Source organism: Mustela lutreola, chromosome 4 (genome assembly GCF_030435805.1).
Source record: "Mustela lutreola isolate mMusLut2 chromosome 4, mMusLut2.pri, whole genome shotgun sequence".
In the NCBI taxonomy this organism is placed as follows: Eukaryota; Metazoa; Chordata; class Mammalia; order Carnivora; family Mustelidae; genus Mustela; species Mustela lutreola.
The window spans coordinates 12,376,781-12,393,679 of NC_081293.1; the positions used below are offsets into that span (position 1 = coordinate 12,376,781).

General features: G+C 38.6%; 1 protein-coding gene across 2 annotated transcripts in view; it reads left to right on the forward strand.

Moving 5' to 3' along the window:
• Window positions 1-12,276, forward strand: part of FAM204A (family with sequence similarity 204 member A) — a 31,854-nt gene extending 19,578 nt beyond the window's left edge. For both annotated transcript variants that reach the window (XM_059173059.1, XM_059173060.1), the window contains exons 7-8: window positions 11,658-11,764; window positions 12,044-12,276. In XM_059173059.1, the coding sequence (XP_059029042.1) occupies window positions 11,658-11,764; window positions 12,044-12,095 (159 nt within the window). In that variant the 3' untranslated portion in view covers window positions 12,096-12,276. The remainder of the gene's footprint in view (window positions 1-11,657; window positions 11,765-12,043) is intronic.
• The last annotated feature ends 4,623 nt before the right edge of the window (window positions 12,277-16,899 follow it).

The following is a 16,899-nucleotide window of genomic DNA, read 5'->3' on the forward strand; positions in this document are numbered from 1 at the left end:
CATTAGATCTCATCTTCAAATTTTGGGGAGTTGACCCTGAAATGTCAGAGAAGGAGGGGGAGGGACATGCTTTGGAGCTTGGAAGAGAGTCCAGTGGGAAGGGTAGATATGGCTGCAGGGATGGGGAGGAGTGGGCACAGTAGGACGTATGAATGAGGGAGTGGCTGAAGGCATTGGTCGGCTTTCAGAATCTGAAAGGCACATAGGGCAGCAACACCAGTCATTAGTCTTGGTCACATCTAAATAGGCAGGTGTGGAAGCTGTTGGCAGCTTTCTCTGGATATCCATCTTATTTGGGTGAGAAGCAAAACTTTCTGGAGAACCGGTCCTTAAAGGCACCACTTAGGTCCATGTTGTGCCACATGTTTGAGCAGGTGTCTCTTGAATCTCTTTAAAAACTGTTGGTATTTGTGACTGCTCTCCAGCAAATGCTGTACCATTAGCATGTGGCTGCTCTTGGGATGACTGTGTAGTTCCAGTAAAGCTAAGGATAGAAGCATAGTAAAACCAGCAAGGCCTTAGGGTTTGGCCTCCTGATTGTTTTCAGAGACACTGTAGACTTCTTCGTCTTTACCTCTCCCTCCTGGATCATAGGACTCAACAAACTGATGTCCCCGTGTCATTGTCCATTCTTCCTTTTGGAAGACCTGAGAGTTGTGTATTTTGTAATCTCTACCAAATAACAGGCTGACTGTGACTCAGCCAGAGGCCCAAGGTCTGTAAGTTTTCTCAGATCTTGGCTTAGTAACAAGAAGGAATAAAGCAAGGCCTAGTCTGCAGCATTATAATGTGGGCTCCACATGACCCATGCATGGCTGGCTGTTCTTTTTGTCTTTTTCTGTTGGTTCTCACCCCCATCTGAGGCAAGGGGAATTCAGAGAGAAGAATTTACTTTACTGCAGGCCCTGTGTGTTTTCTAGGTAAAGTTAGTAATGCTGAAATTTTAAGAGTTACATTTGACTTTTTTAAAAAAAAGTTTTATATTGAAATAATTTTGGACTTTCAGAAAGTTGCAAAGATTTTCTTTTTACCTTCCCCTAGGTACCCAAGATGTTAACATTTAATATTTTCTTTGTCATTCATTCCAACTTATATACCTCATTTAGATTTGCCAAATGTCTCACTCATTTCCTTTATAGAGGAAAGGATAGTTTCTTTTTCCAGGTCTAGGACATTTCATTTTGTTGTCACGTCTCTTTATTTTTCTTTAATCTGGGAAGTTCTTCAGTCTGTCTTTACTTCTCAGCACGGTAGCATTTTTGAGCAATAGAGCTAACTATTTTGTAGAATGCCTTTCAGTTTTGGTTTGTCTGCTATTTCCTCATGCATTTTTGGCAGGAATATCACAGAAATGATGCTGTGTTCTTCTCAATGCAAGATATCAGGAGGCACATGATTTCTGTTTGCCCCATTTATTGATGATGTTACTTTGAGCTTTTGATTAAGGCCAGGTTTCTCCACATTATAATGTTACTGTTTTCCCATATGTAGTTAATAAGTATCTCCTGAAGAGATGGGAGATAATTTGAGACTAGGTAAATCTTCTGTCATTATACTTTACCTACTAGTTTTAGCATCAGCTGCTGATTCTTTTCCTGTTTGGGACAGTTACTGTGGTGGTGGTTGCCTAACTAGATTTTTAAAACATTATTGGATTGTACTTTTCACCTTTAGCTGGCAAAGCAGACCTAAAATTTGTCTTAAATGAGATATTGAATTATGTAATCTTTTACGTATTTATTAAATCTTGCAGCAAAACCTGGACAGTTGAGAACTGAATATAGTTTTTTAAAATGAGGCACTGGGACCCTGGCCTTGTGCTCAGTAGCAGCTGCTTCGTCAGGGATCACGCGAGAGCTTTCCTTCCTCTGCCGTTGGAAGCTGCGTGTCAGAATGTACACAAGTAGCTCCTTACCAGCCTCAGAGATGCGTGTTTTCTTTCAGGATATTAGTTTCTTTTTTTGTGTTTGGTTTTGTTATACTGCTGTTGTAGAAATGAGAATTGCATAGCACTGACTAGGTATTTTTTATTTTAAGAGTGTTATTTCCTATTACCTTTGTGATAAATGAGGTTGCTTCAGAAATAAAGGATATTTTCATCACTTGCAAGGATAGTAAACCTTTTTCTCAAGTGTTTTGTTTTTTTAACTTCCATACAAATATAATGCCTGATTCTAGTAAAATAAATTAAACTTATTTAGTGTGGGCTTAAAGAATTCTGTTTAGGAGAAAAAATAAAATGTATTTTATTCTTTTCCTTACGTAAATGGCAAAACATTTGGAAAGTGTTTGCTGTTCAGACAGACTTTGGAAAGACACCGATGCTGTGTTCATTAAACACCCGTGAAGAATAACTAAAGTAATCAAGATGGAATTCTTGAATAAAGAGTTTAGTTTGAGATTTAATTTTTTCTATTTATCCCTTTGGTGCCAATCACCGTGGATATGAGAGATGGGATTTTGAGAAGTAAGTAATTGTGAGTTTGGGGCAGAAACCCTTTATGAATTAACTGTATAAGTGCATGGTAGGTGTCCTTTTGGAAATCAGGTATATTGGTTTTTAATCAGTTCCGTTTTCTTTTTTCAAGAAGCAGTGACTGGGACCTGCTGATAAAGCCCGTGCTCAGAGGCACAGATCCCAGAGTTCTTAAAGCCTTTTCCAACCGTAATAAGTGAAACTAATTTTTGATGTTTAACATTTTTAAGCCTGTGAAACCAATAGGGCAGCATCAGTATTGAAAAAAAGGAAGCCAAAAGTAGGACTGTGCCTGCGAATGGGCCTTGAAAATTGTTCCTCAAAAAACAAAAATAAAAACAACCGTGTGCCGTTTGTCCCTGCGCTAGCATTGTGGCAGAGCAAATACGTATTTTCCAGAATCACCTTCCCTTAAATTAACGATCACATCAAGGATGCATATTTTCTGGTTTGAGGGGACAGCTCAAATTCGTATGTTTGAAGCGTAGATTCTGCTGACATCTTTGGTTTTTGTCATGTAGTAACATAGTTGCCTTGGACTGGCCCTCCTGTTGATTAAAACTTCTTTGTCATTAACAGTCTTGGAGGGGAGATAGTGGAATAATATACTTGGGTTTGTGTCAAAATGATGAAACTGTTCTGGTTTTAAAAAAAAAGTTGTTTTAAAAAAAATGTATCAGTTTTACATGCGCACAGAATATCTGAGCGTATTTGTGGCTTGTTAACCCAAGGCCTGGATTGGAAGTACATTGCATTCATTGATAGTGATCCTTAAAAATTCCATCCTTTGGTACTGGTCTTTCATGACATATTTTCTTTTTTATAATTCAAATTATACCAGTTAATAGAAGTGAGTAGAGACATATATTTTAAAATTAAGTGCTAAAGCCTAGATTAAATTAAGTAGGCAACACTTAGGTTGAATGTCACATTTTGGAAAGAGAATTTTCTCTGGCATTAGCCTGCTGTAGGTAAATGAGACCCCCTTGGTTTGGCAGCAGTGAGTTTCTGCTATGGAGTGGATCACGTCTCCGCTATCTAGATAGATTGCTCAGGTTGATTTCATTTATAACTGTACAGTGTCAGAGTAGAAATGAATGAGAGAGGTTGTCTGTGAATTTTGTTTGAACTTTGTATAGCTAAAAGTCCTTAAAAATTACTTTTTCTGTAAATGACTCCAGTAGGATAGTGTTTGGCACCGAAACATAGGTAAAGTTCATAATGTTGAAATATGGGTAGTTTGTTAATATTTAAATAACAAAGATGGGAATGGCCTTTAAAAAAAGAAAAACACTAATGTTTGAATTGAGTCGTGTTCTTTTCTAGTTAAATAAACAGAATGCTCTCTGATTTGGGGAGATCATTAATTTATAGCCTGAGCTCTGTTTCTAGAGCAATTTCCTAAAAAAATCTGAAGGCATTCTCATCGAAGAGGGGCAAATATACATTGGAGGAGATCGTTGCTGCATTTTAGGTTCCCGTCTAAGAAGGGGTCCTTTCTCAGAGATGCCGTGAATGCTCCTGCAATTGCTGTCGCGTTCAGAATTTTTCCAGTGCGCTGCATTGTTTGGCTTTAGTTTCTCTGAGAGGACTCTGGCTACAGTTTACTCTTTTCATCTTGGGTTTTAGTTTTATGTTGATGTACATGTGGTGCTGTCTTAATGGAATAAGAATTTGAATCACCCCACTCTCCCCAGATAATGCGGTTTTGGCAGATTTACCTGTCAGAGTACCTGGAACATTATCATGCGTAGCATTCAGAATTGATGTATTTGTTTAAATTGTTGAAATAAAGATTCTGTCAAACTTGGTAAGTTTAAAGTTACTTTTTGTCAGTGCTATTTTCAAAGCTCTAATTGTTTGCATTACATACAAAAAAAAAAAAAGCTGAATTGAAAAATATATTACAGTGAAGCAAATCTTGACATTCTGAGCTCTTTTAGGCTATAATCCAGAGAGCAAAATTATTTTCTTTTCATTTTCGTGAATACTTTTTTTGGGTAGAAATATCTTAACAACCGTGTTTCCAAAGGTAAAACAGTTCATTCAGATACAAAACTGAATGTACACTCCAGTTAGCTATTGTAAGAATTTATCATTGGAATGTGTGACTCTAAGAAAGATGGTACATACTCTGTTTTCTTAATTATTGTAATCTCTTACCACTAAAGATTGGGTATACAAAATATAATGCATTAAATATTATATATAGAGAGAGAGGGACTCTAAAATATCCATTTCAAGGAAGGATATTATTTTTGTTGCTAATACCAGAAGGTGTAGGTGAAGAATACATTATTTCATACAAAATCATCTAAATGTCTGCCAAGTATTTTTTTGTGTCTGTCCTGCCTTCTGTCCTTTACTTTTTCTTTGGGTTTCTTTTTGTTTGTTTCCTATTTCCAGTTAGGAGAGTTTAGAACCATTTTCTTTGTGGTATGTTTCCCTGATATGCAGCGGAAAGGCATCTAGGACACTGGGGAGAGAAAAACCCTCTCGGAACGGCCTTCTGCTGGACGCGGTGTGCTCAGCCACCTGGGGAGGCTGGGCCTTCTCTGCTGTGGGGGGCTGTGTGTCTGGTAAGGATCATCTAGAACTGACTGACTTTCATTAACTTTGGTCATTTCTCAGTGGTTTCTTAATTTAAGTGTTCTTCTGTCTATCATTCCATACTCTGAGCATAGTCCGGGGGGCTTTTTAAATGGTGATTTTAATTCTTTGAAGCCTTGTTCTTCTTAGTTCTTAGGAGTAATTTCAGTAATTTCATATAGATGAACAGTTAGCGGACTGTATGGGAAATAAGCTGTGCCTATCCTGGTAAGGGAAGGTGTAGCTGTTTGAATTCCTTTACATTGAGTTTAAAGACATATTCATTCCCATAAAAAATTGTGTATAGCCTTGAAGTTGGAGCATATTAATACAGAAAAAATAAAAATGGGGCCGAGTGATAGGTTTTCCTCTCAGGTTTTTAGGTGTGCCTGCTTAGATCTCCTTGCATTGAGGATGTCTTCTTTTAACCTTTTCTGTATGATTGGGTGATCACCTAGAATGGTGTTCCTTATGCTCTCTTTTAATTATGTTTATCTGTGCTTTAACAAATCTTAAGAAAAGATTTCAGATGTTACAAGTCTAATTAAAGAGACAGACAAAGCACAGTTTATACTGTAGATTTTTTCTGCAGTTCAATTAATCAGCATGTTTTCTCTTTTAATTAAAACCATTTTAGTAAATTAAAGCCCACAGCAAAACACATATATAATTTGTTTGTAATTAGCTCTTAATTGGTGGTAGTTGAAGCTTAGCACCCTTGGTTTCTTTCTTCATGATTGCCATTTTATTAGCAGCCAGTCATTAATTAATCTTTTTCTAATTAGCTTATAAAACTGTTGATGGCACATTATTGTAAATGTGATTTTAAGTTCAAAGCTTGTTAATAAGCTTTCTTACTTAGAAGAACGGAGATAAAGAAATTGCTGAAAACAGTACTACAGTTCTTTAAAAAAAAAACTGTCTTTCTTATGGGGACTGTGTAAAGCATCTAACAGCTTATGGTTAATTTTTTAATGCTTTTTTTCCCTTATGAATGGGATAAGTTGCTTGAATATAAATGTCTATATCCAGGACTAATTTCAACAGTATAACATCTTTTCGCTCTCCTTTGGATTACTGTAATCTACATATAATTTGAAGCCTTAATAGTCATCATTAAAACAGGTGTTGTATAAACTATTTCACTGTGAAATCAAAGTTGAGTTGAGGAAGCAAAGTATATCTTCTTTACACCTCATGGACCAAACACATACTGTTTCTATAAATTGCAGATGAATCATATATGAGTGTGTATATGTGTACACACGCACTCACGGTATATATGATATGGCTAAATATAAAGATCTTTGTGATGTGTTTGAAAAATAGAATTTGATGGCTAATCTTGGAAGTATAAAAACTACTTGGCTTAACTCCTAGACAGTTGAGGGTATAAAAATAAGTAATAGGTGTTTCTACAATTGAACACATACAGATAGGTGTAGCACACAAACGTGTAAACCTGTGCGTGCACATTTTAAGATGACAGTGAAATTAGTTTGTTTCTGTAACAGAAGACGACTTGATGTAGAAGGTGACTGGAGAGCGCGTGGCCTGTTTGCAGACATCACAGCTTTGGCATCTCAGGTGTGACCACGGAGAGGACCCAGTCTCAGTGCAGACACCCCGGATTTACTACAACACATCGCCACATTACATTGTAGTTTGAGTGAAACACATTAGCCACATCATATTGTTTGTTGAAATTTACTACTGATTTCCCAAAACTCCTTAGCTGCGTGGTGTTCTGAGCCATTTATCAATATTAGCGCAGAGTTTTGAAAGTTGTAAAAAACAAGAAGCATCATCAGTCACTGAAAGAGCTTTTTCTTATTTGCTTTTTGAACTTTCCATGTTATTTCAACTTTGGCTATTTCTGTGCTTGTTTTTATGAAGGCATTTTATGATGCCATGCAAGAGACACTAGAAAGGGATAGCTGACAAGGAAAAAATTAAAAATTGGATAAAAAGTAAATGAATAATGTCATATTACCAAAAAGATGAGAGGCTAATTTGTGCCGACTTTTTGCTAATTTTGTTCAAGCCTCAAAATGAGGAGCTGTCACCCGTTCTGTGTAGCACTGATGACAGTGCCAATGATCCATGAAATAAGCTGCCGCTGGCTTTGTTCTGATAAGAATGAACAAATCTGCACAATGTTCGGCTCCCAGAATCTCATTTTCATACTTGCATGCAGGCTAAAAGAAATAAGCTGTTTGCAGGCTTGATTAATCAGACATTGGAGGGGTTTTTGTCTCTTTGATCTCTTTCGTCTCCTAGGTAACTTGCTTGACATTAATGTTGAGCTTGAGTAAAGACAATCAGGAATTGTCGACCAAACTGATATAAAAATTAAAGACCTTAACACTTTAAGTACTCCAGTAATGGTTCCGCTTTACTTCAGAAAACATCTGTTTTCATTTAATTAAAGAACAAAAGAGAATAGCATAAATATTTTTCATAGAGACCTATTATTCCATAAAAAGTTAAAGTATGATAATTGGTATTTTTAAATAAGTGCCTTGAAAGTGTTCAAAAGGGAAGAAAACTTCATAAATCTGTTACGAGCTAGTAATTTTGAGATGAGTAAAATATTTTATGAAATGGATAAGAAGTTTACAGTTACGCTAGATGAAGCTGTTTGAATCAGATGCCTCAAATGATTATCAGCAAACTTTGGAATGGCACAGGTTTAGCCGGAAAAACCAACTTGATTTTGAAAGTTTGTCTTTTAAAAATCTCTACTATGTTACAAGATGCTCCATTATGTCTGTTTTACAACCCAATATGATTTACACATGCTAAACCTGTAAAATTGAAAGGAATTAAAAAAATGTCGCCGTGCATTTGCTTGAGGTTATGCAGACGCTTTTACAAATCTTCCAAGTGGCTGTAAAGATGAATGCCCCAAGGGTCCAGCCAGGGCCCTGCTTTTCCAACCAGCTAAAGCCCTTATCTTAAATCCAAGCAAAGTACCATTAATCTTTTTGAAAGACCTTTTATGGCTTTTAATATATCCCAAATTAGAACATTTTACACCCTTGGTTCCTGAAATATGGTGATAAAAAGCCTTTAGAGCTTAATTTTCCTTACCGCTTGCTCTGACCAATTTGCAGTTCTTTGTGATAATGTTTAGACACCTTAATTAAAATGCAGCAAAATATTGGATGTTCTATATGGAAAATGCTGATACTTTGGCTACACATACAAGAGATTCTGTATATATTTTTATTCATTTAAAACATTTTCTTTCCACACTGGGTTGCTGTAGTTATCTGATGACCCAAAACATTTTTTTTTTTTTAAATATGAAAACCATTGACCAGGCTTTTGTGATGTTTACTTTGGACACGAAGATGCATTTTTCTTTTTACAGAAGTGAAAGGGGGATTCTTGTTGGCCTATATTATTTGTAATACTGAAACATAGCACGATATTCTTTTATCTTTGGGAACTCGGGTTAGTCATCTTGCCTGGGAAAATGCGTTTCTTCTCAACTGTCTCTTCCATAGAAGATCTTATTATCCTTTCATATTTCCAAATATTTCTGTTCTTTTTTCTTTCTCCATAGGAATAAGTGAAACACATTTTAAGCATGTGAAGGACACAAAATTGATAGGACTTTTCATCATCATTACAAGTTAAGAGATTCTTTCTGTAAAATACATAAACGAGGCTTGTTGAATGTTTATCAGTTGAAGAACATTTCATTTAACCTAACCCAAGGCAAAATATAGTTGGAAAATATACCTTTTATACAGACAGGTCTGTTTGAAAGTATTACCTGTATTCCTGGACATTTATTATTATCTACTTAGTCCACAGAAATGATGGAGCCCTCTCGTGTAAATATGTGTCTTATACATTTTAATGAATTATTTTTAATAAATTTATATATGCCTTAAGAAATATATGCTCTAAATCCTTACTGTGATGCTGATTGTGCTGGTCTGGCCTAAACGTTGCCAGAAAACTAAAAGCTTTTACTTTCGTAGGGTGTGTGACCATGTTGAGATGATGAGTCCCATTTAAATGAAACACATTGAGGTATCACTCTTCGGCTTATTGATTCCCAATCCAAAAAACCCGTGTTGGGAAATTTCAGTAAGTCAAAAATACAAGCTACATGTTAATTTACAACAGTTTTAGAAAATAATTTTTTCACATGCTTAATGGTACATGGCAGATATGGTTCAGACCATTTTTGCTTTATCCTCCAAGTATATTCTCAATTTAAATATAAGATAAACTTGCCAAATGGGACTTTTGTTGGGAGGTAGACTTGGCAAAACTGTATCATATATCAAATTTGCATTTGATACATAATACATAGGAATATAGCTAAATAGAAAAACACAGAGTTCTACATTTTACCTTTTGGAGGGTGGGGGCAGGGAAGTTGCTAAATATTTTGCAGGGATGTGGAGAGACATGGCGTGCATCTTCACACAGGTAGCAAGCTGGGCTTTAGGACAGTGGACAGTTTATTGGGTGCATCTGCTGCTCCCCTGGGAGCCCGCAGCCCCCACGTTCCCAGCCGCCTTACTTTAGGTGGAACTATGTGACTAGTTGTGAGCAGAGGACTGTGGGCAGAAAGGATGTGTGTCGCTTCTGGACGAAAGCATTTAAGAACCAACGTGAGACCCTCCACATCCTTCTCTTCTTCCGCACCAAACTGGAAAGTCATGCATTGAGATGCTGGCGTCACAAGGTGGAGGAGCGCCCAGCCATGCAGTGGCTGACTAGAAGGGACAAATGGAGAGTTTTTCTGGTGGAATCCATCTTCGTGATTAATAGCCACCGTGTCTTTCCGGCTGTATTTTCTCCTCAGGTGGTGCTGCTTTTAAGCCCTTTGATTTGTAGCCTTTTCTTAGTTGACTTATCTGAACTTTTCTATGATGAAGAATTGGAAACAAAAGGCAACCAGGGGAAGGAGACCAGTATTGAAAGAGTCAAACAGTTCACATCACTGGCAGCCCCTTCTGCCTAGGCCCCCAGTGTGAAGATCAGCTTTTTTTGTTCAGTGCTGTACCTTTAACGCCTAGAACAATGCCTGGCCAAACAGTGCCTTTGGGCCCTCATGATAGTTGTTGAATGAATGTTGTCTTGTGAAAAAAAGACGATGAAGGTGGCGGTGCTGGTCATATCGGTGTGAATTTGGGGACTCCGAAGTTAGTCTTTCTCAGGTGCTCTCCTAAGTCGCAGTGGATCCTTCTCTGGTCAGTGGTTTTCCTGTGGGTGTTGACCAGTTCAGCACTCTGGTTTGGTTGTCGGGTTGCTTCCATTCTTCATGTATATTCTTACCTGGACTAGAAAATGAAATCGATGTGTGCTGTCCTTCATCAACTCTAAGCAGTGCTCGATTCCTACTTGTTCGTTTCATCCTAAAGGAAACTGTTCTCCAGAATAAGCTAAAAGAAGTGTCAAGCGTGTCAAACCTCACTTTCCTAAATTGGCTTCTCATACACGTGCTCTTAACCCACCCACGATGCCTCACTATTGGCCCGCAGGTCCCTGAAGCTCGGGCTTTACCACCTGGGCCTGACAGTGGTTTCTTTCTTGTCTTCCCATCTGTTGTCCACTCATACGCATTTGAGTGAGTCCAGGGACAAAAAGGGAGATTTTCAGCCTTTGTTGTTCAACCTGGGTGCTTAACAGATATTTTTATTTTTGAGCTATCCATGTAGGCAGGCATTTTGGAAAATCAGAGCCACTACAACAAGATCACCCCGCTTGTCCCGGAGGTACTTGCTGAGCAAGTTCAGCAGCCAGAGAGCTGTGTAGAGTATGCAAACTGTATGTAGGCTAAAGGGCTGGAGAAGTACAGAAAGGAAGACTGTTTCAGGTTGATTTAGAGAAGAATGCAGAGGGGTGGGGTGGGGGGCGGGCTAGGGTGGGTCGGAGGCTTTGTTTTAATGGGACCTTACAGGACTGGTGCAGATGGGTGTCAGGCCAAGAAGGAACAGAGGGGCCCACAAAGGGAACACTTAGGTGCTCTGGTCCTCAGGCCTGGCCTTCTCGCCTCTTAGCACCCCCTATATTCTGTTTTCTATCAGTGAATTAAAAGCTGTCGCCCATCATACCAAGTGCGTTTATGAAGCAGTAATTAGCTTTCCCATGTTTTATTAATCACATCTATGACTGCCAATCAGAGCTTCTGATCAGCATGAGATAACTGATGTGACCATACTGAGTTGCTATAATTCTAGCCCAGAGCAAGGAAACTTGATGTCTCTGTCAGTCTGCGCAGCCTTATCAGGGGTAAATTCCTGTTTGGCCTACTGAAATGCTGGAATAGCTTGAAGATCTTCATCATATCCTTGTGGACCCTCGAGGGCCCTCGGTTTGGGAAGGATTTCCATCCAGGAGACTGGTCTAACCAGGGTATAGGGTCTGCGGGAGGTAAGGGAATACAGGCCTCCTCCGTGCATTCGGTGACTTCGCTTCTTCAAGGGAACCTGAGCATAAGAATTTCTAATTTGTAGCTACGGCTTTCATACCCATAAGTTCTCAAGTATTTGTCTGACTGTCATTCTTGTATTAGCTGGAATTTTTTTTTCACTTTTTTTGTTTTCTCCTTTGTAATTCATAGCTGGGTGTAAAAATTGCTAAGGCAGTTGCCTGCCACAACTTTGTAAAAGCCAAAAAGGATGCTGAAAATTCACAGGTTGCCCGAAAAAAGAAGAAACTTGCATGGGGGTAAGTTTGTTTAAGACTTAGTAGTAATTCTAATAACTTCATGGGAATTACAGAAATCCTGGAATACATCATATGAGTCCAGTTTGTGTGTGATTGTTACTCATTTTATTCTTTGTGTCTTTGCTGCATATTTATCATACTGTAAATATGGAGGCATTTCTTTATCCTTTTTGATACTTACTTTGTCGTGGCAATGTTTCATTTTACTGTGGCACTTAGAAAGCATGTTTAAGAAAGCATTTCAAAAATAAATTGAGATTTCTATGTTCTTTATTTTAGGTTTGAAGCAAAGAAGAGATGGGAAACCAAGAGCAACATGGGATATATGTAGCTTGCCACAATTCCTCAAGACGTTGGAGTCTTGACTTGGGTTTTTGCTTGAGTCTCCAACTGCTCAATTTACTGAAAAGATTTTCCTGCTTATGTTAACTATGTCGGGAAACTGGTAGAAATTGGAAAAATAAGCATAAAATTTGGGACTTGATTATTAAATCTTTTCAAGTCTTTCTAAAGAGTTGATTCGATTGAAGTGAATGAGATGGAGCATTCTGTTGTTTGTACAAGAAATGTCCGCATATGTAGCAGGAAAAAGGATAGGACTTTGTTTGTGTGTTGATTTATTTATTTACTGAACCCTCCAGTATAAAATCAGTTGTACTTTTCATTCATCTGGTGTAGCGTACCCAGTGAGCTCCTTCTTCTTTCTTATCTATATCCAGTGTAACTGCACTTATTCTGGAATCGTGTTTTTAAGATTGACGTTTGTTTATAATGGATTAGTCATAAGTGCAAGAAAGTCTCAGTTTATACTGTCTTTATAAATGACTTTAATTATATTAATGTTATAAAAGTAATTACTGGTTCTTTATTGGAAGCAGTAGAATTGATATTTCATAGTCAAATAATGAAAGCAACTGACTAATTTTTATATACCTTCAGATAAAATATTAATAATTTTTAAAAGGTCAGAATGTAGTATTTGGACAATGATTCAGCTTTGCCTGGAAATGTCTTCCTGAATATCTCTTTCAGCCTTACCATTTCTTAAATTATGAGATGGTTCTTAGAAGAGAAGAGGGTATAATTGTACTAGGCAGTTACAACTCCAGGCGATACAACTTGGAACCTTCTAAGAACAGTTTGATTGATTTTCCTCTTTCCCATTACTTTTTTTTTTTTTTTTTAAGAGGCTTTATTTGAGAGAGAGTAAGAGCATGACCCGGGGGAAGAGCAGAGGGAGAGGGAGAGAGATTGCAAGCAGATCCATGCTGAGTGTGGAGCCTGACCTGGGGCTCCATCCCAGGACCCTGAGATCATGACCTCAGTCTAAATCAGGAGTCTGACGTTAAACTGACTGAGCCACCTAGGCGCCCATCCCATTACTTCTTAAAAGATTGAATGGATTAATGAGTATAAAGGGGATTGGTGCCACAGGAAGTAGTTTTCATTAGATGTGTGTTTCATAGACCTAACTAAAAGGGTCTTTGAGAAATCATATAAGAAGTAGGCAAATAAGACTGGATGTTTAGTGGTTTGACATCTTCGTGCCCAGCAAGTGCTCAGCAAAGGTAGAGAACTGCTTACTGCTGCTTTGCTCAGTTTACCTCCCTTCCTCAGCCTTCCTCAGAGGTTTGGTAGCTGCATTTTATTTTTTTATTTTTTTTAAGCATTTTATTTATTTATTTGACAGGCAGAGATCTCAAGCAGGCAGAGAGGCAGACAGAGAGAGTGGGGGGGAAGGAGCCTGCTTCCTTCCAGAGAGCCTGATGCAGGGCTCGATCCCAAGACTCCGGGATCATGACCTGAGCAGAAGGCAGAGGCTTTAACCCACTGAGCCACCCAGGCGCCCCAGAGGTTTGGTTGCTGGCTGGTATGAACTTTCTCTGGGTTGATGATATAAATTTGGGAACATTAGAAAATAAGTTGTGATTATTGTTTGATTATTGTTTTATTATTAGCAAAATTCTAATTTATGGTAGCATATTTAATGTTCTTCCTATGTTCTGGAATAAGGAAATAACTAGCTGCTATTTAAGAGAACTAATATCATATCTTGCTTCTATTTTGGTGAGAAGAACCATTATAGAAAAAGCAAGATTTTAGGAGATTAGGTATCTACTTATAGAATTCATCATAAAAAGGCATCCAGACCAAATATGAGAAAATCTTTTATTTTATGATTCAATATCCCCTGTTTTGTTTACCTACAGCATTTCATTTCAGACTCCTTATAAGGGAATACAAACTTCCAGTATGGAAACCTTTTCCCTAAAAATCCCATTGTGGGGTATCTCTCTATTGTGCAGTCCGGTGGTTTTGCTGAAGCATTAATACATCACCGTGGCACAGGCGGGCAGGGTAGGTACTCGCACGCCCAGGGCCTGCACACCGCCGGTTCCCTGCAAGCTCTGTCTGTTTTTTCTTTCCCTTATCCACTTCCTTCACTTAGTGACCCCTGCAGGCATGTTTCGCCTCTCTGCTAGCTGATGCCTTGCCAGCGAGGCCTCTTGAGGGGCTGATTTGGGAGCCCGTGAGCAGAAGTCCAGCTGTAGAAGCCCTTCTTCAGCCTGTCTGGTGCTGGCGGTTGTCCTGCCCTCCTCCGGGCCCTAATGCAGACGGGAGCGTTTGAAGCCCGTGGAAGGCATCCCGGTGGGATTGAATGTAGCTGCGGACTCATTTGATGAGGGGGCCGCATCTCCTAGGTTTTCATTTTTGGGGGGCCTGGGTTGCGAAAAGCTCCAAAATGCGGTATAGCAGGAAAGCGGGGTCAAGGGAGGGAATTGAGGGAGAGGAAGGGACTGGTTGTCTGCGATGAACCCGGCTGGTATGTCGTCAGGACTGGATTTATTTTACCAGCTTTAATTTGAAGTAGACATTTTGCTCAGTAAAGCAATAAAATGGGAACATTATTCTTAGAGCACCCGTGTTGCCCAAAAAGTGTAGTCATTTGTCTTCTCCATCTGCTCACAGCAAAATGAGGATTCTTTTTGGATCAGTCATAACTTCAGTTCCTGAAGCTTCAGCGAGTGCATTTACTACTGCTTGAATGCCTGAAGTAGACGAGGGATGTAGACGTCAGTTACTGTGCACTGAGATTAGTACATTTCAGGCCATTGGTGTAGCATTAACGTAACTGTGATTTACGGTTTCAGTCCTTCAGGCTAAAACAACTTACTAAGGAACAGTAATTTTGAGCTTTATAGTGCTGGTTCTGAGAAGTAAGGTTGGTCATGTGTTCTTGTTGGGAGCCCTCGGGTTGTTTCTGATTTTCAGCAGAACATTCTATTTCTTTCACCAAAAGGAGAGTTTGAATGTATAATCTCAGGTTTGCTATAATTAGTTCTGATGACAGAGTTAAATACCTTGGCCAAAACTATAAATCAGTAGTTAAACAGGTTTCTGCAACTGATCATAAATCTCAGACTCTGTATTTTAAGCCCATTTATTTTTTCAGAGAGACAGCTAAGGGAGGGGCAGGCCAAGGATGGGAATAAAATGTTATCTGAACTTTGAGTAACAGCCTAGAACTTCACCTTTAAAATCTACTGATTTCCCTGCTACCTTTGGTCGAAGATGTTCTCTTTTCAGTATTTTAGTAACCTCACTTATTTACTCTAAGCCAAGTTTGAATTTAATTCTTAAACTATGAAGGTTAACTTCCAAAATGTCCAGATTTTTATTTGCTAGGTAAAGATACTGCTGCGGTCCGGCTACCCTATTAAAAAAAATATTGTATGAGGTCGATATTTAAATAAGATGCAATTGCATGTGTTTTTTTATGAGATAAGGTTTTGGGGAAACAAGGTAATATTATGTCAGACCTCATTTTGGAAAATTAACTTAGTGTGAAACCCAGTAGTCAAATTCAGAACCAACTGAGACAATTCAAGTTTTTCCATGTTGGCAGAAGTTGCTTTTATTTTTAGTATCTGGCAGAGCAACAAATGCTTTGCATGTCAATTTAATATTTTTTCAAGCCAACTGTTTATTCATTGGCTTAAAATTTACACTCTACTAAAGTCTTAGTCCTGACTTTCATGAAACAAATGGTAATATTTGGACAAAATATGTACATGGAAATCTTTTTCCAAAGCCAAATGTAGATTGGTATTTGTGGCATCAGTGCCTTTTAACATGGTAATGGATCTAAAAGTACTTTGCAAGTCTAAGGCATTTAGAAACCCAGGGCAATGAATTTCAAGGAATTAATTTTTATTACGAAGTAATCAGAGGATCTTTCTAGGTTTTCAGGTTTAAATTAGTGAGAGGCTTTCTGCTAGGAAGTGGAATATATGTAAGAGTAAATTTCAATGAATCATCAAAAGATTATTTTATCCGTGTGTATCTATTCATGACCTCCATAGCATACTGAGACAATAAGACCCATTTTCCGTTTTGAGGTTGGGACGCTCTCTGTAGCTTTGGATAAAATGAGCAGAACGGCCTTTCTCAGTCTCTGTGATCTTATCCTCCTTCCACACTGCTCGCCTTGAAGGAGACACACACACACTTACACACTCTCAGTGTTGGAGTTGTCAGCCCCAAGACTTCGTGGGAAAGCGATTTGTGACTCCAGTCAAGAACATGGTAGTATGTAGCCAGTCAAGATGGCCACAGAGAGACTGAGAAAGGAGCCTCCAAACCATTGTGCTCTAGTGTTAAAATGAAGTGTGTTGCTTCTTCAACAGGATCTCCTCCTTCTCCCCTTTGAGTATTCTAGAAATAAGCGTTCACTTTGCTAGACTTTCTTCAATAAAGTGCTGCCGTCAGAGTAGCTTCCTGCAGCATCGGCTTTTGTGATCTGGATCCCTGGAGCATAAGGACAGGCTTTGGGTTGGGGGGATACTCCATTAAATGCCACGCAGTGTTCTGTATTTTTACATGGGCTTGTAAAATCAAGTAACTGAGGGATATTTCTCTTTTTTATTAGTATTAGTAACAAATTTTAGACCTAAGTAGAAAAGGCATAAAAAGATTCCTAGTGAGATGGCATTTTTTAAAAAAAAGATTTTATTTATTTATTTGACAGAGAACAAGCAGGGAGAGCAGCAGAGGGAGAGGGAGATGCAGCCGCCCTGCTGAGCAAGGAGTCTGATGCAGGGCTAGTTCCCAGGACCCTGGGACCATGACCCAGG